The sequence below is a fragment of the Lutra lutra genome, chromosome 17 (genome assembly GCF_902655055.1).
Source record: "Lutra lutra chromosome 17, mLutLut1.2, whole genome shotgun sequence".
Lineage (NCBI taxonomy): Eukaryota > Metazoa > Chordata > Mammalia > Carnivora > Mustelidae > Lutra > Lutra lutra.
In genome coordinates this window covers 51,052,477-51,075,529 of record NC_062294.1, presented here as the reverse complement: position 1 = coordinate 51,075,529, position 23,053 = coordinate 51,052,477, and the positions used below count along the sequence as shown (strand labels likewise).

Genomic DNA, 23,053 nt, shown 5'->3' with positions numbered 1-23,053 from the left:
AGACTGTGCACCTAAAAAGAGTAAACTTCATTACATGGATATGTGTCTCAATAAAGTTAAGTAAAAAAACAGTAAGATCCACAAAAGTCATTTCACAATGCATGGTTTGCTCATGACCCACAGTTTGAAGAGCGCTGGAAGGAAGGAAGGGATTAATGAATGAGGGAAGGGAAGGAGAGAGGGAGGCTGAGGGAGTCCCCACTATGTATGTCTGTATGTATGTATTATGTAGGTAAGTAAGCTCTACACCCAGTGCGGGACTTGAACTCAAGACCTGGAGACCAAGAGTCACGTCCTCTAGGAACGGAGCCAACCAGGTGCCCCCCAACTCCCCAATATTTAGGGAGATTTCACAGATGTTCACCTCCGGCTCCTCTTGGGACATGGAGGGATATGGGCCCGGAGGGAACCAAGTCCGAGAACCTGGAGAAGCCCAGTTTCGCTCAGGTCTGGCATCCTTTCTCAGCCAGCCCATGCCTCCAGAGGTGCTCAGATGACTGGCCCTGTGTGACGCGTTTCATGGCTCGTGGGTTGGGCTAGGGGTGTGACATAGAGGGAATTGAAAGTGCATAGGTGCCTGAGCTCCTGAGTCCTGGGCAGATGGAAGGAGATGGGGTCACCACCGCAGAGCTAGGAAAGACCAGCAAGGAGTAACTGAGAAAGGGAAGTGAAAGCCAGGAGGCAGGGTGCTAGCACGTCCCGCAGGGGCAGCCTGCCCGGGCATGTCCCATCTGGTGCTAGGGGTTTCCTTCTTGCCCTGAGTCCCCTGCCAGCCAGATTTGTGGCAAGTGTGGCCAGGTGTGCCTGCTCCAGAGAGTGTCCCCGGCAGTGGGCCAGTTACCAGGAACCTGTGACAGGTGTGCTTCGGGACTGTTCTGGGGGTCCGTTTTTGTTTGTGTCTGACTTGATCTGTATCCCTGAGGTCAGTTACTGACAGCTGTAATGGGTCAGTTGTGAACTGGTGTGGCTGCGTTTGTGTGTGTCCCTGTAGGAGCGTCACCTAGATCAAGCTCTGTGTTCAGGTGTCCCTGTGACAGGTGTGTGTGTGTGTGTGCGCGCGTTTCCACCTGCGCCTATCAGGAAGCGTGTGTTTCCTGAGAAGTGCTCAGCCTCAGCCCGTGACTGCGTGTGTGTGCTGGGGGTGCCCGTTCCGTGGCAATGTTGGTGAACACAGTTTGTGGGTTCCCTGCGCTTATCAGTGTGGGCGTTTGTGCAACACAGCCCCCCTTCCTTGTGTCTGTCCGCGTGTCCCAGGGACCCTGTCAGCTAGACGGTCTCTTTGATTGTGTCTGGGTGCGAGACTGTGCGCCCCAGTCAGCGTGGGAGCCGGCATATCCGCTCCCCCGTGTAGGGGGTGCATTTGTGCAAGTGTGGCCGTGCGCCTTCGAGTGGCTCGTCGCCGTGGCCCTGTCAGCACGTGACTTTGTGTACCCTGGAGCGCCAGCCGGTCAGTCGGCGTACGCGTCTCTGGGCGCGTGTGTCTGCGGGTCCCAGTCAGTGTGTCAGTGTGTCAGCGCGTGTGTCCAGCTGTCCCGCCGGCCGAGCGGCCCCGGTCGCCACGCCTCGGTCCTCCTCGCCGCGGGCCAGGCCCTGCCCCGCCCCCGACTGCAGGGAAACCCCCGCGCGGAGGTAGGGGGGCGCGGCGCGCGCCTGCAAGTCCCGACTTGTCCGCCGCGGGCGGGTGGGCGGGCGGGGCCGTGGCGTCACGAGGGGGCGGGGCGTGGGACCCGCCGGGCGGGGGCGGGGCGGGGCGGGGCGGCCGCCGAGCGGGCAGGGGATCCGCCGGGCGGCCTGAGACGCGGCGCGAGCCACATGCGAGCGGGCGCCTGGCGGCGGCGGCGGCAACGGCGGCAGCGGCAGACTCGGCAGCGGGGGCCACGACGCGGACGCGCCTACAGCCCGAGCGGGAGCAGCAGCAGCCACAGCCACAGCAGCCGCCACTGCAGTTAGAGCAGCAGTAGCAGCCGCCGCAGCAGCAGCAGCCGCCGCAGCGAGCGGCGCTAGGCGGGCGCGCCCTCTCGAAGGAAGCCGCCCGCCCCCCATCACCGCCCCCTCCGGCGTGTTCATGCCCCCGGGGTGAGTGTGCGCACCCCAAGTCCCCGCGGGCCGCGACTGGCCAGGCCGGGTGGGCTCCCTGGAGGAGGTGGCAGGAGTGCGCTGGGAGAGCAGTGGGAGCGTGCTGCATCCCCACCCCGTGCCTCCCTCTCTCCCCACCCTCCATCCCACGAACGACCCTGGGTTGGGGTCGCTGGGCCCGAGGCACTGGGTTGGGGTCGCTGGGTCCGGGAGCGCAGGTGCCTCAGCGGTCCGGCGGGTTTGTTTACAAACAATGGGGTGCGGGCTCGGCAGCGCCCCCTGGCGGCCAGTGCGGGCCCGGGGAAGTGAGTCGACCCCGACTGCCCCGGCCCCCGCAGTCCGGGAGGGGCGCGCGCGCGGGGGGGGGGGGGGTGGCTTGTAGAGGCGGCCACACCCCAGGCGCGCGCCCGCTGGGGGCGGCGACGGGGGGGGGGGCGGCTCGCGGGCCGTGGAGTCTGCGGCTCCTGCGGGCGGGGGCTGCGCCCCAGCAACAGCCGGTTATTGGCCCCTCGCTCGCCTGGCGGGCGGGGCGGGCGCACGTGGCGGCGGCGGGGTGGGGGGGGTGTGCTGTGACAGCAGAGGGGGGCGTCTGGGCCCGCCGTGGGAGCGCGCGTGTGCGGGGTTGTGGATCTGCAGGTGTCTCGCCTGGGTGTGTGCATGTGTCTGGCTCCGAGTTAGTACTGGGGTCCGCAGGGGGTGGAGGTGTCAGTCCGGGGGAATGTTGGGGCTGTGGCCCGTCGGGGTGTGTACTTGAGTCTCCCCATGAGTGTTTGTGTGATGGTCTGTGTATGCCGTGCCCGAGAGCTGGGTGCTGTTTATGCGTGGTGTACCTGCGTGTGTGTGTATGTGTGTGTGTGTTGTGTGCTCTGTGAGAGTTGTCAGTGGGCGCTGTTTGGGGCTGATTCTCTGGGTCTGTGTTGACTGCGTGAGCTACAGTACGTGGCTGGGGTGTTTGTGTGTTGCTTGAGTGAGCTGGGTGTGAGGGTTTGTGTGAGCGTGTCTTGCCCGATGTGCTGTTTGTGTGTGCTTGTGTGTCTTGACTGTGTGTACTGTCTGTGTCGATCTCTAGGGCATGTGTCTCAGCTAAGCGTTTGTGATGGTGTGCCTGCTGAGCACAGTGGCTGTTTTCTGTCCAGGTGTGTGAGCACGCGCGCGCGCGCGCGCGCGTGTGTGTGTGTGTGTGTGTGGTGGGGGGGTTGTCTCTGTCTGTGTTTGGCTTGTGTGTCTGGCATCCGAGTCTGGAAATTGAGGACTCGGTGGGGTCTGTGTGGTGCTGTCAGTGGGTGTTACTGGCAGTCCGGGGCTGTGTCTGAGCCTGTGTGTGTGTCTTGTGTGTGTGTGTGTGTGTGTTGGGTCTGAGGGGCTTGTCTCTGTGATCGGCTGGCTCATGTGTGTCATGTGGGCTGCGTGTGTGGAGTGTTTATGTCGGTCACGTGAGACCAGTGTTTTCTGTGGGTGCCTGAGGTGTGCGCGCTGCCACGGCTGTGTGGGATTAGAGTTGGCTGGGGTGTGTGCGTGTGCATGTGTGTCCGAGGCTGGCAGTTGGGGATGGTGTTTGGAGGTTGGTGGTGGAGGGTTAGCTGAGGTCTGCTCTTCGGCGTGTGTGCTGATGCATCTGGGTCTGATGACAGGAGTGTGTGTGTGCCTCATTTCCATGCGTCCCGGGATCTGAGAGTTGGCAATGGCGGGGGGGGGGGGCATGTTTCGGGTGTGTTGGTCTCTGTGTATGTCCACGGATGTCCGTGGGGTGTTGGTATTTGTGTAAGCCCTGAGGTGTGCAGGTCTGACCTCGTGGGTGTGTGTATGTGTGTGGGGGGAGGGGCATGTGTCTGAGAAGGGGGACAGTGCCTGTGTGGTGTGTCTCTGTGTTTGCGATGGCTGCATTGTCCGTGTGTGTCCACACGCATATCCACAGTGGGTCAATGAGTTCTGACAATTTGTGTATGTGTGTGCACAGGGATGGAGGGGCTGGGATGTGGCAGCCGGTCTGCATTCTGATGGTCTGTGTGTATGTGTGTGTCCACGTTTTGGTCAGGGTGTGTGTGTGTGTGCATATGTGTGTTCTGTACTGGGTAGCAATCCCAGAGATGGGAACCATTTCTGTGCCAATGGGAGATGAGGTGGGAGGTCAGGCTGGCCAGTCCCAAGGGAGCCCTTACCTGTGTGGCGTGTACCCTTCACCACCTCCCCCACCCCTGCCGGAAGTAGTATTTGCCATTGAGGTCCTGCATGAGTCCGTGTGCATGGCCATCACCGTGTTCCGGAAGTCAGCCCCACCAGCCCATGCTCTGGGTGACTCCCAGGCTGGGTGAGTTTGTGTTCTGAGGCTGTCTCCCCTCCTGCACACACGCGTGCGTGCACACACACACACACACATACACACACCTGACAGACTCCTCCATCTGGGTCCTGTGTGAGCCCTTGGACTTGCTGTGAGAGCTGTCCTGTGCTTCCTTGACCGTCGTGGGCACCATCACCACGTGCATGGGAGGCGGTCCCCACCTGGGGGACCCTGCGACAGACCCTCGGTGGACAGTCCTGTGGGGCCATCGCAGCTGCCTACAGTGCCCCGTCTGGGCCCTGTGTGTTGGGAGACCTTCCCTGGACCCCTGCCCCCCAAAGGTGCTGGTAGCTGTGTGCAGGAGTGAGTGGGGGTGTCCTGTGTGCCCCCTGCACTGCCTACCTGACCGCACCCCTCTCCCCCTGTCCTGCAGGCCCCAGGGAGCGCCATGGCCCGAGCACGCCAGGAGGGCAGCTCCCCGGAGCCCGTAGAGGGCCTGTCCCGCGACGGCCCGCGCCCCTTTCCCCTCAGCCGCCTGGTGCCCTCGGCGGTGTCCTGTGGCCTCTGCGAGCCCGGCCTGCCCGCCGCCCCCGCCGCTCCCGCCCTGCTGCCCGCCGCCTACCTCTGCGCCCCCACCGCCCCTCCCGCCGTCACCGCCGCCCTGGGGGGCCCCCGCTGGCCTGGGGGTCCCCGCAGCCGGCCCCGAGGCCCGCGCCCCGACGGTGAGTGCCGCCCCACACGGGCGCCCCGGGATGCGGGGAGCCAGGAAAGACATTGAGGAACTGTAGAAGTGGGAGCGAGCGGGGGGGGGGGGGGGGGGGGGGGGGGGGGGGGGGAGGTGGCGAGCCGGCCGGGCCACAGGGAGGGTGTGGCCAGTGTGGTCTTTGTGTTGCAGGAAGCAGGAAGACTGAGTGGGAGGCTGGGGGTGGGGGGAGGCGGGGTGGGAAGTCCCTCCTGGAATCTGACTGCAGTCCCCGAGTTGCAGCCCACGGCCTTTTCCGGGCCGGGGCAGCAGCTGTTTCCCAGCCCCCACCTCCCCGAGTCTGGGTCTCCTTAACCTCTCCGAGGACGATAGTTGGAGGGAGTGTGGGCAGAGCGAGAAGACTGTCACTTCGGGACTTGGGGGGTGGGGGGGTGGCCTTTTGCCTTTATCTGCATCTCTGGCCAGGGCCGCCCTCTCCGCAGTCCGGGAGGAGGAAGGAGAGGGGGAGGGGCCATTGTGTGGGGAAAGTGGGGGTGGGGGAGGCCAGAGTGGGAAAGTGAGTCTTGGGGAGGGAAGGGTTAAAGGTCCCCTGCCGGATGGGCTGTTAACCCTCTGGTGCCCTGCCAGCCCCATCCCGGCCTACACGCTCAGTGGCAGGGAAGATCGTCCCGCTTTCCCCTCCACCCCAACCCCTCACCCTGTCCCTGGAGCCCCGGGAGATCAGAGGAGAGAAAACTTCCCCAGATGGGCTCCCCAGCAGCAGAGGCAAGAGGGGACCCGATTTCAAGACCACAGGCACAGCTGTGGAAACTGAGGCCCCCATTTTGGGCCTGAGGATCCCCCTCGCCAGGACCTGGTGTGGCTCTGGAGGGAGGCAGATACTGCGGGGCGGCCCAGAAGGGGTGGGGCAGGAAGGCATATCCCGAATCCCAGCCCCCCAGGCCCGGGCTCGCTCGTAGGCAGCCAGTCTGGCCTTCTGGTCTCCGTGCCCCTGCCACATCCGGGGGTGTGGCTTCGTTGTGGTTGGACACCAGAGGGCAGGAGACCTGAGGCTTGTGACTGCTTGTAGTCAGTCGCCGTATCCCTATGTGACCTTGGGCCACTTCTTAGGGTGGGCCTCAGTTTCTCCATCTGTTAAGTGGAACAGGCAAAATTTGGTCCCGTTTTGGAATAGTTGGGTCGGATAAGAGGGAGACTTCCAGACTAACACGGGCAGTGGGGGAGGGGGGTAAGCTGGCTAGCCAGGTAACCCCGAGAGAGGCCTCCCCAGGACATCCTCTTGCTTTCTGGCGCCTGGGGAGCGGAAGCCGAGGAACCTGGCTTTTGGAAGGGAAAAACAGAATCGCTAGAAATGAGGCGGGGAGCAGAAAGGAAATTGGGAGGCTGGAAAAGGGAGAAGCGGGCCCTGGCTGGCTAATTGGTCCCTCGGGGGCGCCTCAGGCCCGACAGGGGTGGTGGGTGCTGACCACGCCCCCCCCTCCCCGGCTTTTCCCAGGTCCTCAGCCCTCACTCTCGCCGGCGGAGCCGCACCTGGAATCGCCGGTGCCCAGTGCCCCGGGGGCCCTGGCGGGCGGCCCCACCCAGGCAGCCCCGGGAGTCCGGGGGGAGGAGGAGCAGTGGGCCCGGGAGATCGGGGCCCAGCTGCGGAGGATGGCGGACGACCTCAACGCGCTGTACGAGCGGCGGGTGAGTGCTGGGGGCGGGGTAGACGGCAGGTGGGACTTCCCGCCCCGGAGGGGGCTGCGGGCGGGCCCCGCCAGATGTGCTGCAGCTGCTGCCCGGCGCGGCGGGGTCGCGCTGGGGACAGGCAGGTGGGAGGGGCGGCGGGCCAGCGGACCTGCCGAAGGGCCCGCGCCGCGGCGGCTGGCACGGGCCGGGCCAGGGCCGGGACCGCCTCGAGCGCAGCTGCGCGCCCGCGGCCCGCGGCCGCGGGGTCTGAGGGCGGCGCTCGGCGGAGCGGCTCATATATCCCGGGCTATTTATAGCCGGTGAGTCAGCAGCGGCGGCGCGGCCGCGCCCGCCCCTCCCACCCGCCGGCGCGCGCGGACGGCAGCGCGCCACACAGCTTCCCGGGCGGCCCGGGGCGGGGCGGGCCGTGGAGCCCCGCCCCCGCGGGAGTCCCCGCCCCCAAGCCCGCGGCTCGGCCTCTGATTAAGACAAAATCTTGGGAGCTTATGGCGTAGAACAGAGAATAACAAATATCAGGGCGCCGAGCACCCAGCTCTGTCCAATCTGAACATTACACCGCGCTGCTTGCTTATTGAAAGAAAAACAAAACCCGGATGTTGTCAAGCCCCTCGCTCCCCCCCCCCACCCTCTTCTCCTTTCCAAAGGAAACCTCTCAAGTTGGCGTGTCCCATGACTCCGCAGGTGTTGATCCCGCTACAGACTAGTGATCAGGCCACAAACAATGCTTAGGTTGGCGGAATGTTTTTGGGCTTCATATACGAGATATGATGTGTTTCTCTCCAAACTTTCCCCCTCCTGTATTAGCTTTGAGACTGATCCGTGTGGGCAAAGCGTTTTCGCTGTTTCTGTAGCGTTCTGTTGGATCAACATACAGTATTCTTGTTCATTTTCTCATTGATGGATATTTAGGATTTTAAAAAAAATGCTTCAATTTTCATTGGCTTGTTTTTTGTTTGTTTGGTTGGTTTTGGTTTCTTCCTGAGGATACACATTTTCGGTGCACTTGTGTGTACCCCACAGTACAGACGTGGCTGCTGGGCTTTACCCGGTGATTGCTAATTGCTCCCAGAGATGACTGTGCTGGGCAGCACCCCAAAGCAGTGAAACATTGGCAGGCTTTCCAGCTGATGCCATTCTGACATGCCTCCTTTGCTACCTCCCAGCTTCGAGAGTTGGTGGGGAGTAAGGAGAGGGTGGGGATTGGTACAGGGCGTCCCACAGCCTGGCACCCACTAGGTTCATAAGGATGGTTTATCTGACTTTGTTCTCATCAGTCAGAGGAGCTTTCCATCCTTTCAGGGGGATGAGACCAGGGGAGCTCTGCCTGTTAGCAGTGGGCCTGGCCCTGCACTCAGGATAGGGAATGGGAGAGAGCTACAGCTTACCTTTCCTTTGTACTGGGCAGGGGTGGGGGGGGGGGTGGGAGTCTTTTCTTCCATGTGGCTTCCTTCTTTCTCACTTGCCTAGCAATGTGGAACTGAGAGGGTTCTAGAGGCCACCGCAAGCCTTCATCCCGTTGCTGGAAAGAGGGCAGGGGTTAGCTTTGTCTGCACAGATTTCCGTGCAGCCTCAGCACAGAAGGTGAACTGTTGTTCCCAGGGCTTGTCCTTCCACAGATCGTTCTAGAATCACTGAGACTATAGGCTCCCTGCTCCCTTCTCTGTCACTTCCCAACCTTTGAGGGGAGGGCAGGACAGTCTGCCATCCAGCCACCCCCCAATCCTGCCACCCCCCAGCCCTGGCTGATTTTGGTCCAGAGACTAGAGGAGCACTTGCTGGGCTCAGGCACTGTGCTGAGGACACTGGGTCTGCGACCTTGCCGTCCATCCTATTCTGTTCTAGAGGAGGACGCTGTCCTCCCTTGAGGTGACTGACTTGGACCCTGGTGGGGGGAGGAGCGGGGATATGGACCCAGTCAGCAATGGTAGGGCCCACCGCTGAGGGCTGGTAGCTCACCCTTAGGAAACTGCCTCCCTCATCCTGGCCCTTGGGCCCAATCACCCACACGCCCCTGTCCCCCTGTCGGAAGCCCACTCTAACTTCCTCTTTTCCCTCTCCCTAGAGACAAGAGGAGCAGCAGCGACACCGCCCCTCCCCCTGGAGGGTCCTGTACAATCTCATCATGGGACTCCTGCCCTTACCCAGGGGCCGTGGAGCCCCAGAGATGGAGCCCAATTAGGTGCCTGCACCCGCCCGGTGGACGTCAGGGACTTGGGGGGCAGGACCCTCCCACCTCCTGATGCCCTGGCCAGCGCGGGGGACTTTTTCTGCACCATGTAGCATACTGGACTACCAGCCCTGCCTGTCCCAGGGGCGGGCCAGGGCCGCCACTCCAGCCCCAGTCCCGGCCTAGCCTGGGGACACTGATGGAGATGTGGACTCCTGGGTCCCTGGCTGGGAAGCCAGGGGAGAGAGGGCTGACGGACTCAGCGTCTGAAGGCAGCGGTGACGGAGAGGGTGGGGACGGAGCCACCCGCCTCTGCCGCCCACCACCATCTCAGGAAAGGCTGCTGGTGCTGGCTGCCCGTTCCAGCTGCAGGGGTGACACTGGGGGCGGGGGGGAACCTCCCTCCCAGTGCTCCTTCACTTTGGGCCTAGCCTCAGGCCCCTGGTGCTTCCCCCCCTCCTCCTGGGGAGGGGGCCCGTGAAGAGCAAATGAGCCAAACGTGACCACTAGCCTCCTGGAGCCAGAGAATGGGGTGGGTCTGATGGCTGCCCCAGCCCAGCGCCCAGCCATCTTCCCTGCGCCAGCCGGCGGGTGGTGGGCATGCCTGCCTCACCTTCATCTGGGGGTGGCCAGGAGGGGCCCAGACTGTGAATCCTGTGCTCTGCCCGTGACCACTCCCCGCCCCCATCAATCCCATTGCATAGGTTTAGAGAGAGCACGTGTGACCACTGGCATTCATTTGGGGGGTGGGATATTTTGGCGGAAACCGCCCCAGCCTTAGTCCCCAGGGCGAAGCGCTGGGGGGAAGACGGGGAGTCAGGGAGGGGGGGAAATCGCAGAAGAGGGAGGAGTCTGGGAGCGGGGAGGGATGGCCCAGCCTGTAAAATACTGTATATGCGCTGCTGTAGATACCGGAATGAATTTTCTGTACATGTTTGGTTAATTTTTTTTGTACATGATTTTTGTATGTTTCCTTTTCAATAAAATCAGATTGGAACAGTGGATACTCTTTCTGCTTTCTTTCCCCATGGCGTGGTCTGGTCCAAGCCTCCGTGACCCCTCTCTGGGACGAGGTGGGAGGTGGGAGAGGCAGTCCACCCACAGAGCCCATCAGGCTCTCCAGCTGTATCCAACGGGAGGCTGAGGAGCACGGGTGCCACTGTATACACCCGGCCTCCATGCATCTCCATGCAACTCCCCGTAAAAGCAAAGCCCTAGAAGAGCAGAGTTTCATTTTGTCTTAAGAGTTCGAGTCATCTCCGCACCCCACGTGGGTTTCGAACTTGCAAGCCTGAGGCCAAGAGTCCCACACCCGACTAGTGGAGTCAGCCAGGGCCTCCGAAGTCAGGGGGTGGGTTTCTCTGGTGCTTTATCGTCACTTTATCCCCGCTGGATAAAGAATATCCCGGAAGCTCCATGTTTGGGGAATGAATGAATGACCTAGGACTTCTAAAGAAGCACCAGCAGGAGTCCTGGGGCACGTGTCAGCCATCAGGCTGCCCTTGACGCCACCCTCCCGCCACCCTCCTGGACAGAGAGCACCTCAAGCTATGACCCTTCTAAAGGATCGGGGTAAGCGGGCAAGATCACTTTGGAAAGGAATCTGGCAAAAGCTTGTAAGCAGGAGGTGGGCATTATCTGTGCCAGCAACTGGCTTCCTGGGCGCCCTCCCTTAGAAATGCATGGGCACGAGTGTCCAAAGGTTGGCAACTCGAGAAAACAACTCTACGTCGTCTCCAGCAGCAGTTGAAAGGGTCTCAAGTCTACTCTAGGCATGCAACAGAATAATCGACAGGGGTAGCCGGAATGAACTAGAACTCTACCCATAAATAACAAGTAACAGGGAGGAAAAAAAAAAAAAAAAAAAAAGCGGGTGGCAAAATGGTGGCGGGTACCTGGGTGTTACTATATCATTCTCTGTATTTTCCGTCGGGACTTAAACGCTGTGCACAGAGGCCAAGGGTAGGGGCGTTCACCCCCAGCCATCTGTCTGGCTGCTCCTGGGCAAAGAATGCTTCCCACGTGGGCAACCTAGGGCTTCCCCTTTCCAGGAATCACTAATATGGTGGAGTTAGGTCTATCGATTTTATTGTTTTCCCTTTTCGTTCCGGTTTCCGCTCTCCTGCCTTCTCCTGGATTATTTGAATACCTTTTTCCAGTTCTTTTTGAGATTTCGCTCTCCGCAGTTCGGTCTCTAGTACTGCTCTGGGACGACGCCCCGCAGGTGCGCTCTTTCTCGGTCTGTCTGGAGTCTGTAGGGTGTCATTTCACTTCCAGCGGAATCCGCCACTGTTCAGGCCACAAGTCCTTGCCACTCCTCCCACTGTTTTGTGCTGTCGTTGTCACACGGCTTACATCTCCACTCACAAACCCCTCATGGCAATGGCATAACTTTTTTTAAGATTTTATTTATTTGTCAGAGAGAGCGAGCGAGCACAAGCAGGCAGAGGCAGAGAGAGAAGCAGGCGCCCCGCTGAACAAGGAGCCCAATGTGGGACTCGATCCCAGGATTCTGGGATCATGACCCGAGTGGAAGGCAGCGGCTGAGCCACCCAGGCGTCCATAACTTTTTTTTTTTTTAAGATTTTATTTATTTATATGATAGAGGTCACAAGTGGGCAGAGGCAGGCAGAGAGAGGGGGGAAGCAGGCTCCCTGCTGAGCAGAGAGCCCGATGCAAGGGCTCGATCCCAGGACCCTGAGATCATGACCTGAGCTGAAGGCAGACACTTAACTGACTGAGCCACCCAGGCAACCCATAACTTTTGCTTTAAAATCATATACATTTCAAAGAAACGAAGCAGCTAGATAGTCTTTAGCAATCTTTCCTGAGTTCCAAGCAATCAGCCTGAGTTCCAAGTTTCTCCTGGGATAATGTCCCCAACACCTGAAGAACTCCCATTAGCATTTTGTGTAGTGTCTTTCCGCCAGTGACAAATTCTCTTAGTCTTCTTCTATCTGAAAATACTTGTTTTCACTGGTTATAAAATTCTGGGGTCGTTTTCTTGAATCATGGTTGCCCTGCTTGTAATGTGTTGTTTCTGTCAGCTGCTTTCAAGACTTTATTTGAAAAATCTTTGTCTCTTTTTGAGACTGGATAATTCCCATTAATATATTTCCCGCGCAGGGAGTCTCTCATCCCCATTCTATTAGGTCTACCAGTGGATCTTTAGAATCACAGATACTGTATTGTCAGTGTCAGAACATCCATTTTGTTCTTTAACATTTTTCTATTTCTCTGCTGAGATTTCCTATTTTTCAACATTACACTTTTACCTCAATAAGCACAGTTGTAATAACTGCTTTAGAGGCCTTGCCTGCTAACTCCAGCACTTGGTTTTTTGTTGTTGTTGTTAACGTAGGCTCCACGCCCAACATGGGGCTTGAACTCACGATCCCGAGGTCGGGAGTCGCATGCTCTACCCACTGAGAACCCTAACACTTGGGTTCTCTTGGTCTTCTTGTCTCTTCCCTTGAGAATGAGTCACGTTTCCCTAATTCTATGTGTATTAGGTAATTCTGCCTTGTGTCCAGATGTATGTTAATGTTGTAGATGTTCTGGATTCTGTTATATTCCTCCAAAGAAATGTGAAAGGTCTTGCTGTAGGGATATTTGTACTTGCTAGACTCAGCTTACCATAGGGGGTGATGGTGTAAATCTGGATCGCTTCAGCCCTGCTCGGAGTCGGCCCCACAGATCCACAGCCTGGTGGTCAGCAAGAGACTTGGGCTGAATTTATACAGGTCACTTGGGGGAAGGGAACCTCCCTGGCACTCTCCTTTCCAGTTGCTGTGGTTCCTCTAGGCTCTGTCCTCTGGTTCTTCAGGCCAAGAAGACAGCTGGTTTTCTACCTGAGTCTTGGCTGCCCGGCTATGCCAGGACTGCAGCCCGCCCTCGGGGTGCACACACCAGAAATGAACACACACCAGAAAACTCACCCTGTGATGAGCTCTTCTTGCAACTTTCAACTCACCCTCTCCCCAGAATCCACCTGCTTTCGAGCACTCTCCAGAGCCTTCCAGTAGTTTCGGGTTTTTTTCGGGGTTTTTTGTTTTTGGCATTTTGTCTAGAATATATAGTTTATTTGCGGAGGGGTGGGGATGGTCGTCTGTTAGAAATTTACTCCACCACACCAGAAACAGAGCTTCTGTATTTTGATAGACCTAAACCTATTATTTTTTTTTAGGCTCCCCACCGAGCAGAGAGCCCAATGTGGGACTTGGTCCCAGGACCCTGAGGATCAGGACCTGAGCCGAAGGCAGAGGCTTAACCCATTGAGCCACCCAGGTGTCCCTAAACCTATTATTTTTTAGGGTTGAAAGTGGAGAACCCTACTCTGCTACACAGGGTAGATGGAAAGAGCCAGAGACCCGGGGACAGTCCTACTCAGTGACGGCCATATTTTATTTGCAAAGTCCACAGGACTCTGATAAAACAAGAGAAGGATTAGTTCTTCCAGGGGGAAAGGAAACATGTAAAGTCATCTCTGCTGGCCTTCTCTCTTGGAACCAAGATGCTGAGTGGCTCCCTGGCTTAGCAAAGCAGATGCTCAGAGCACCTGGCAAATGAGGTCCAGAGCTGAACCTCTGCCCCTGGCAAACCATGCCCCCCCGCCCCCCAGCAAACTAATCCCAACTTGACCGGCACTCCTCAGCCGCCTCCAGTAATTCCACTCTGCAATGGTTGCTTCTGGAAGGGAGAGATTTACTTTTCATTGTTCATGTTGCGTCTTCCATCCTTAAAAACTACGACTGCATGTCTTTGTAAACCTCTCAATTCTGCACTACGCACACCTATTATCTATCCAAACAACAAAGGATATGTAAAAATGCTACCACGCCAGTCTTTTGGAAGGAAGCAACATCAAGTGCATTTATACACTCTGTACATAACCGTGGCCTCAGGCTTTGGGGTGTCTTTCCCAAGGGTGTGCAAAGGGAACCAGCCCAATGTCACTCAACAGCAGACTGATCAAACAGCTTACGGGTTCATCTGTGGTTTTGGAATTCAATGTCCAATGCACTGACAAGGATCTCCAAGACACAGTGAGAAAAGGCAATTTGCAGAGAAAGTTATGCATAATAGCAGCTAACACGGAGCAACTTCTCCTCAAAGAATGTATTCGTTCGACCCCCACATTAACAGAGCAGTGTACTGCGATTACCCCGTTTCACACATGGGGCAACGGAGGCACAAAAAGGTCTTGCCCAAGGTTGCATAGCAAGTCGTATGGTCTGGGCTTAAACCTGACAGTCTGGGAAGACTCACTGTCAAACTATGCCAAGAGTGAGCTCTGGGAGGTATGTATGAAAGTGGATACAGCTAACATATCCAAAAAGCATCTCACATTTCTCCCCAAAATCCTGCGTTTAGCTAGGAAGTCAGCTGCTCCCGCTACGTGGCCGACGTTGAGCTGCCAGGCCCTATGAGGCAGCGGGGAGGGAGGGATCTTTTCACCCCTATATGTGTGTATTACTTGGACGTTTCACTATGAGCTTAAAAACTAAATCTACCTGTCCTTCTGCATCCAGCTGGAGGCCCTCCGTCCACACGTGAGCCACCCGGTCCTGCCTGCTAGGTTTTCAGTGGCGACTACTAGATCTCAGAACCTTGGGAAGGTAAAGCGCGAGTCTGACAAGTACGGGTGCCGCTAAGTAAATGTCCACTGAGTGTCTTGTGGAGAAGCCTCCCCATCCGCCCACATCCTGCCCCTTCCTTGTTGGGGCAGGCTGTTCCCTTTTCTGCAGTGTGAGCACGACAGCAGCGTCGACCCGCACGGGGCTGCTGTGAGGGCTCAAACAATTTAGCTGAACTACAGGCATTCTGAAAGGGGCCAGGCAGGCATGCGAGCAAAAGTGTTAGCTATTATTAAACTCTTTTGACTTGCCAACTCCAACCTAAGCCTCCATTCTTCCATCTACAAAGGGCAACCAGGACATACCTCAACAGACACACACGTTTGTATTCACCAAAACATACGCAAGAAACTGACAAGCATCTACACTGCAAAGGGAAACTGCGGGACATGGGGCTCTGATGGGACCGAGAGCTTTTTAACGTTGTAATGTTAACCTTTGCATGTTTTTTTTCTTTTTTTCGAGTAGCACCTATTGCACTAGAATGTTTTGAGGCTTCGACTTAACAGGGTCTGGCTACTAGATATCACCCTCAGACAACAGAAGTGGGGTACGGAGCAGAGAAACCTGGCAGCCCCAAAGACAGCCCCCTTCTTCTCATTTGGAAACTCGAGCTTCCCGAAAATATTTGTGACCTTCACAGATTAGATCCTCCTTCCCAAGTAGCTACGAATCTCCTGGAGGTATGAGAAACCACAGGACCATCACTGTGCTCTTCCTGGAGACTCGGCGAAATCTATTTTTATGATAATACGAACGTGTAACATGGGAGAAAATGAAATTTGAAGAAATGAGAATAAAGGCCGTTCTCACCTGGGGCTGGCAGCTTCCAGCGCCCACCGATTCCCAAGGGGTCTTTTCCGATGACTCGATTTCTGCCATGAAAGGTACAGGGGTGGAAAAGTTTGAGAAGCTTCTGGGAAGATTCTGTGATGACAATTTTGTTTTTATCCATCCAGACCCACCTGCTCCCCCTTGTGACCAAGGCCCCACACTGCAAAGTAAAAGGGTGTCGGCTCCATCTGTCAAAGACAGGGTGAGAGTCATGAATTGCTAAAAACACTGCCCTTGGTGCCCCTTAGTTGACACTGACGGGGTCAGGAAAGGGGCCCCTCCAGAAACACAGTCCTAGCTTCACCCAGGGAGGAGGAGAGGGGACCGAGGGAGGGTCAGGGAATTAAGTGCCTCATTCCTGTGGAGACCTATTTTTTTTTTTTTCTTTTCTTTTCTTCTGCAGCAGGAATGAAATAGGAAAGGAGGGGAGTTTGTTCGAACTGGCCAGACTCACAGCTCACACAATTTTACAAGAGAAACCCCAGGACGATGGTGGGAGCTGGAGCACGCGCAGGTGGTCAACTCAAAGACAAACCCGCCACCCCGAACCAGTGAAGGCTTTGGCCCCTGCCAGCCGTGGGACTTGTGGCACATGACTGAAGTGTCACTTAGCTCTCATATGGAGCCCCTGCCCACTCGGACCGTGCACAGGGCCTGCTGCACAGGGGATCCCCACGGAAGGCAGCATCAGTATCGCATCTTTTACTTCTTTCCCATTAATTTAACTCTTGTCACCGAGAATAGCCACTATTGAATTAGTCACAAAACAGTTGGAACAAGAAGCTTCTATGCACTCTAGAATTTGAGCCACCTTACTCTTGCTGCATTACCCAGAAAAACAGTGGGAGGAATGGTGACGAAGGGGAGGAGTCTCTGCGTCACACTGAAGCCTCCAGTGCTTTTTCTTTAGGTTAGAAAAGGCTACTGATAGGATCACTCCCTTGTCACCGGAAGGCGCTTATAATGTGGAAAAATAAATAAACAAATCCTAAAGCAAATAACTTTATTTCTATCATTCCTTCTTAAAGAACCAAGGAAACGTAGAAAATATAAAAAAATACACAAACAGCTGCAATTCGGGGGGTAAAGGAAGGACTGACAGCCCTCGAAAGCAATGGGCTCCAGGAGGATCTGAGTTGCGTCAGGGATGGGGGGTGGACGGGGCTCTGGTAAGACAGGATCCTATGTCCTAGCTGGGGCCCCGATACCTCAGAATCCTCAGGAGGTGACACCCTGGAATCTGCCTTTTTAAAACAAGTCTTCCCGCTAATACTCACTTTGCAAGTGAATATTACCAGAGTTCCCTAATGCCCAAGGAACTCTGGTAACATTTCCTCTCTTCCAAAATCCAGGCTGAAACCCAACTAATCCTGAACTAAAACTCAAGAACAGCACACCAGAGACCACCTGTTGTTTTTCAGGATCTCAAACTCTGGAGGAAACACATTCCACTTGCCCTGTCTTTCCCTCTCTGGGGCACCTGTCTGCATGTGGAACGGCAGCTCCGCTAGTGTTTCACCCGGCCCGACCTCGTTCCCCACCTGGAGTCATGCTCTTCTCCGCATGACATCAGGCAGGAGTGAGTCCACGGAGGTGGCGAGAGGATCGCAAGCAACAAGGCGTGCCTATCCCTGGCAGGCGTCTCCTGCCGAAGCTCGGAGGGCTGGCGATGCCGTGGCGGCCCCAGGACAGGGGGATGCGTCAGAGGGGGCGTACAGGTGACGCCAGCACGCAGCCCTCGACGGTGTGGGATGGAGACACCGGTTCCTAAGCCCCTTGCTGAGCAGCTGCTGGTGCATGGAAGTCGCACATCTGGACAAGGTCATTGCTTGCGGGAAATGGTTTGTACTAGTCCAGTGGCCTCACTTTCCCCCAGACTGGAGCAGCCTTCGTCGGGGGGAGGGGACAGGGCGCACATGCGGTCAGGCTGCAGGTCAGTATCTCCAGGGTGGCCAAGTCTTGGGTTCACTTGGGGCCGAGGCACTCCACAATCCCACTGCCCTTCATGCCATCAAAAAAGAAGAAGTTGTTGTGAGGAGGGTCCCTCTGAGACAGGGCCTGGGAAGAAAAACAAGACGAGGCTTCAGCTCAGATGCTTTCAAAAAAAAGAAAAAGAAAAAAGAAAAAGCCCTCAAAAACCAGATCTTCTAGAACTTGGCAGCAGTCTTCAACAGAGGCTGGTTTTGCTCCCCAGGGGGTCACTGGCTACGTCTAAGCCACGACCGTGTCTAAGCCACGACCGTGACTGCCACGTCTCTGCGCTGTCCCCGATCACTTGTGTGTCTCTGGACAGATCGTTTAGCCTCTCTGAACCTCATTTTCCCCGTGTGAAATGAAAACAGCACACGTACTGTCCTCGGCATTAAGAGAGATGCTGCTCCTGAGCCATGTGAAACGACGCCCCACCTGGAGCAGCGCCGGGCGAGCAGCAGGGGTAACTGCGCATGGCTGTCCGAATGAGGACGGCGGGGCGCCATCAGCTGCGGGACACACTGGAAGAGCCAGGCGCGGATCTTCCAGAAGGAGACATGCTGCCTGCCTTTGTCTGCACAACAGGCCGGGGCTGGGATCTAGAGAACCTTAGAGGTGCTATTTAGCCTGGAAATGGTGACTAACTTGTGGGGTTAACAGAAGCACAGGGCACTTTAAAGGTGCAGCTAGGCCTCCTGAAATCACGTGCTGAATCATGTGTGTACATGTGTGTACTGGAGAAAGGACTCATGGGTGTCAGTGAGTTTTCTAAGAGGTTCTTAACTCAAAAAGGGCTGCCATTTAAAGACGAGGACGTTGCCCAAGCGCGCCACTGGGCAGGATTCAAAGGCCTGTCATTCACGGGGCAGGACCGCTTCCACAAGGTTAGGAATGCACTCCAAACACCCTGAACTTCGCTTTGAATCGAGTACCAATCTCAACCTGTTTCTTCCTCTGTAAAACGGGAGCAATTACACCTCCTTCAAGTGTTATTCATCCATCCGTCCATGGAAAACTTCTAGAGCATCTCCTCTGTGCCCAGTATCCTAGCAGGTACTGAGGCTTCTAAGGCACGGTTAAGACAGAGGCCCGCTTCTCTGGGCTCACATGCAAAAAGGCAAATCAACAGCACATGCCTGCTACAGTTTTTGGTGAACATGAGGTGCGATCGAGCTTGTGATGTGTCTGGGACATGACAAATTCTCCAAAAGTGCAAGCTGCCATGACCACCAGGAGCCAAGGGTCCCTTACCACAATCTGAGGACCCCAAGCACCCAGCCAGGTGGAAGGGCCCAAGAGCCCACAGTCGGAACTCCTAGATCCTAGAACTCAAGTTACAGGACATGACACAGTGGAAGCCAGTAAGGCCGCCGCCCCCACCGTCCGCGCTATACGGCAGACTGGAGGCCTAGCGGGGACAGTGGGAGACAAAAGGAGGACTGACACCTAAGGAAGCATGACAGGACAGGGGATATGGATGGAGTATGTGGTGTTTGGAATGATGGAAGGAGGAAAACCAAGAGGATTCGGAGGGAAGGGAGTTACGTTTGCCCTCCGTGCCCTAGTTTACTTGTTACGGATGGTCAGATGGTCCTCAGGAGAGGGGGAGGGTCCTGCGGCCTTCAGACTGTGGGACCCTGGTGCCAGCTGGCTGAAGGCTGAATCGTGTTCAGTAAGGGGCGGGGGTGGTGGGGACAAGACACCAGGCCATGGGGTGAACATGGGGCAAAAGGTAAAGTGCTTCCCAAGCAAGATGGGGGTAGGGGGAGATTCCAAACACACCCAGCAACCAAGAATGCAGAGTCCTCTGGCTGTCTGGGATAAACAGAAACAAGATGCGGGTAACAGCTGTCCCCAGCAGGCAGGAAGGAGGGGGCCGCATTAGAGGTTAGGACTGGGACACAGGGAAGCCACCGCAAACAATGGGGTCAAGGCCAGCCGCTCTGACCCTTAATCTCCATCCCACATGAAAATCGCAGGCAGCAGCTTCTTGGTGAGATGTACAATGTGAGGCTGAAGGCACAGAGATAGTGCCCAGGTCCATGCAGACAGTGCCTGAAGCACGAGGGCCGAACGGCGAAGGGCACAGCCCCAGAAACCAGACTGCCTGGGCTCAGATCCCGGTTCCGGCACTTGTCTGCACCTTTGCTCTCCCTTTATGTAGCGGGTGCTCACAGAAGTCCTACCTCAGAGGGCTCTTGTGAGGAAAACACAAGTGTATCCTTGTGAAGAATACAGGGTAGGCATTTCAGCAAGCACTGTTACTGTTTTTGTCACTGCAGGCTACAAAAATGAGTATGTTCCCTTATGACTCTCCCATCATGGCGCTCCTTCCTCCTGAGTCTGTCCATAGGCGGCCTTTTCCACAGTCTCCTGAGCAGCCACAGCGGACTCCTCAGACTGGGCACAGGATTTTCACAGCAGTCTGAACTAAGCAGAAGGCATGAGCAAGGAAACAGGTGTGGCCATCGCATCCCTCTCTTCTTCTCTCTCTGAATCTCCCTGGGGCTCTAGTCCCTATTCCCTAGGACATAGAAAGCCGGATTTAGGGAGAGAATTTGGTCCAGAGAAAGGATCAGGAAACACACAGAGAGAGAGAAAAGAGCCTTAGGGAAGGGAGGACTATCAAATTGAGTCAAATGTCTCCAGAGCAAATTTACTGACTTCAAGACAGAGTAGTGAGAGCTGGATCTCCAAAGTCCCCGTGAACTCAAACACATCATATAAATGAGCATGGAAAATCACTTAACTAGGCACGACTCTGCTCCATGAAAGAAAAGGACAAACCATCATCGCAAATCTAACAAAGCAGTCGAGAACCTACGAAAGACAGACTGAGTGTCTTTAGGCAAATATCAAAGCCCCAAAGAAAGTATCTGGGGACATGCTATAATTCTGACGACCAAAATGTTCCAGAAGAGATTCAAAAGGCTGGCCGTGCTTGTTATTGGTTACGTGAGCCCAAGTGAAATATTTTGCTTCTGAGAGGGACGATGACACCAAACCTAATGTAGTCAGAGGTCACCCTCTCTGGAGCCTTGTGGGGCTGCTGGGACAGTACACATGCCCCACTGGTACTGGGTGTCCCTTCTGAACTCACGCCCTGGCTGTGTGCATCAACGGGAGGGAGCTCTGATGCCGCAGCTGCGGACAGAGAAAAACCACATGAAGTAGGAGTTAAGAGCACAGGTTTTGGCACCCATCTCCAGGCCTCAGTGTCCCCCCCTTTAAATGGCGATCATGACAGTATCCATTTCACAGAGCTGCGAGAAGCAGAACACACGGCACATCCCATAAGCACCACAGAGCTCATGACTATAGTCCGGGGAGAGTCTGCAGGCAGGACTGGAAGGACACCGTGCCCAGTTCTGGTATCGGCACAGAGTAGACGCGCAGAGATCACCTGCCGTATGCTCATCTGCATGGGCTGGACAGAACAGGACAGGGTGCAGAGGCGAAGAAGGGAAAAAGGTAGGGCACGAAATGAGAATGACTGGGGTCAGGGAAACCAGGCAGCCCTCTGAGGCGGCCGTGGGTTCTCCCAGTTGGCGCACGGACAAGGTCACGGTGGAGCAACGATCTTCGGCTCCAAAGGGTCTCTTTACCTTCACAATTTCCTGGGCCAAGATTCCTCCAACCACTGCACACACTGGGGCCATCTCGGAGAAGCAGTACCTAGAAGAGAAGACAAATGAACTGGAGCCCTGAGGAACAGGAAGGCTGGGAGGACATCTGACAAAGGTCGGTAGTGGGCTTGCCTGAATGGAAACACCTCCTACCAGGAGGAGTCAGTTCAGATGCCAATCCTAATGCTGGCACCGAGGCGTGAAAACGAAATCTGCTCCAGGAGGTAGCTGGGAAAGACCTCTGAACCTTGCGAGGCGGGCACGAATTGTTTCAGTTTTTTTGTTTAAGTTACAATTTTTTTGTTTAAGTTAAAGGAAAGACTATATCCGTGCTTCCTAAAAATAAGGCCGAACAAATATCAGATGTTTCAGTGCCCCGGTCACATTCTCGCAATTCTCTTCTTACCCACAATGGGCAGTGGGCTTCTATCTGCTATTCCCAGACAACTGTCAGGGAGAAGGCCTGTGTTAACATGCAGGAGGCATGGGAAATCTGGGGCCTGTAATGAAGCATGGGGGCACAAAGCCTCTGCTACTCACAGAGATACCAACCCTTGTGGGTTGGGATGGGGCATCCAGAGGACAAATCTAGCTAATACTGTCACCTGCCCCTCCAAATTACTGCTCCTGGGCAGGACAACCTACTTCCACCATCTCCCCAGAGGAAGTGAACTCTGCCAGTTCCCAGCACTGAACACAGAAGGTATTTTTTAAATGAGCAAAGTGGAACAGAGAGAAGTTAAAGGGAAAGCTTCCCTAAGGAACCCTACCACTGGAAGACACCTCCAATCTTCCCAGTGTGGTAAACACCCTTCTTAATTTTTAAAAGTGCACATATCTAAACATATATAATTTAAAACCCAAGTAATAATAATCATTATTCACTCTGCTCTGTACCCTACCGATGGATATTTAAGCTGCTCAACATTGCAAACATACATCTTTGGCATAGGTGTCCAATAATTCCTTTAAAAAAAAAAAGATTTATTTATTTGATACAGAGAGTGAGTGAGCAAACAAGCATAAGCATATGGAGCTGCAGGCAGAGGGAGACGGAGAAGCAGGATCCCCACTGAGCAGGGAGCCCGATGCAGGGGTTCGATCCCAACACCCTGGGATCACGACCTGAGTCAAAGGCAGACACTTAGCTGCCTGAGCCACCCAGGCGGCCCAGTGTCCAGTTAATGCTTTATGACATATTCCTAAATATAGAATTTTGGGGTCCTGACACATTGTGCCAAAATCCCCTCCAGAAAAACTTTACCATTTCAACTCCCACCAACTGTGTGTGAAGCTGCCCATCTCCTCACACCCTGGTGGGACCAGCATTGCCATCTCTAAGTTAACTTTTCCTCTGGATTATCAAGTTCCTTGAGAGAACATAAAACTAACAGAGAACTATACCAAGGGCACCTGGGTGGCTCAGTCATTAAGCCTCTGCCTTTGGCTCAGGGTCCTGGGATCGACCACATCAGGCTCCCTGCTCAGCGGGAAGCCTGCTACTCCCTCTCCCACTCCCCCTGCTTGTGTTCCCTCTCTCCCTGTGTCTCTGTCAAATAAACAAACAAAATCTTAAAAAAAGAGAGAGAGAGAGAGAACAAACTATACCAAAGAAAAACTGGTCACTCATAATCCTACTACTCAAAGATAATCAAATGTGGAAATATTTTTCCTTTAAAAAATATTCCTATATTCTGTGCAATCAGACTATACAATTTAATATTCTGCTTTTTTTCTCTCAAAAAGCATATCATCTCAACAAAATGCCAGGGAACCTAACCAGGAACATACAGAAAGGATTATACACCATAACTAAGTGGGATTTACAACCAGGAATGCAAAGTTGGTGTACTATCTGAAAAATCAATGCAGTACTGCCATATTACACAAATAAAGGGACCATAAACACATGATCATCTCAAGTGACAGAGGAGAAAAAAAAGCATTTGACAAAATCCAGCACCTCTTCATGATAAAAACACTCAACAAACCGGGAATAGAGGGAAATTCCTTCAACCCGATAAAGGGTATCCATGAAAAATCCACAGCTAACATTGTACTTAATGGTGA

At 55.4% G+C, this 23,053-nt stretch overlaps 2 protein-coding genes across 7 annotated transcripts in view; one reads left to right on the top strand and one right to left on the bottom strand.

Annotated features, from left to right (window-relative positions):
• The first annotated feature begins 748 nt into the window (after positions 1–748).
• On the top strand, positions 749–9,920 carry BBC3 (BCL2 binding component 3). 6 transcript variants are annotated; one of them, XM_047712184.1, is made up of 4 exons: positions 749–857; positions 4,791–5,079; positions 6,556–6,746; positions 8,812–9,920. In XM_047712184.1, the coding sequence occupies exons 2-4, from the start codon at positions 4,806–4,808 to the stop codon at positions 8,926–8,928; spliced, it is 582 nt and encodes a 193-aa protein (XP_047568140.1). In that variant the 5' UTR covers positions 749–857; positions 4,791–4,805; the 3' UTR covers positions 8,929–9,920. The 6 variants fall into 6 exon arrangements, with proteins under 6 accessions (XP_047568140.1, XP_047568142.1, XP_047568139.1 ...); XM_047712186.1 differs by lacking the exon at positions 749–857 and adding an exon at positions 1,609–1,629; XM_047712183.1 differs by lacking the exon at positions 749–857 and adding an exon at positions 1,772–2,076.
• Positions 9,921–16,372: 6,452 nt separating this feature from the next.
• SAE1 (SUMO1 activating enzyme subunit 1) overlaps positions 16,373–23,053 on the bottom strand; it is an 83,095-nt gene continuing 76,414 nt past the window's right edge. Inside the window, exons 8-9 of the mRNA XM_047711280.1 lie at positions 20,963–21,032; positions 16,373–17,444 (exon numbers count right to left, since the gene is read on the bottom strand). Coding sequence (XP_047567236.1) covers positions 17,352–17,444; positions 20,963–21,032 — 163 coding nt within the window. The 3' untranslated portion in view covers positions 16,373–17,351. The remainder of the gene's footprint in view (positions 17,445–20,962; positions 21,033–23,053) is intronic.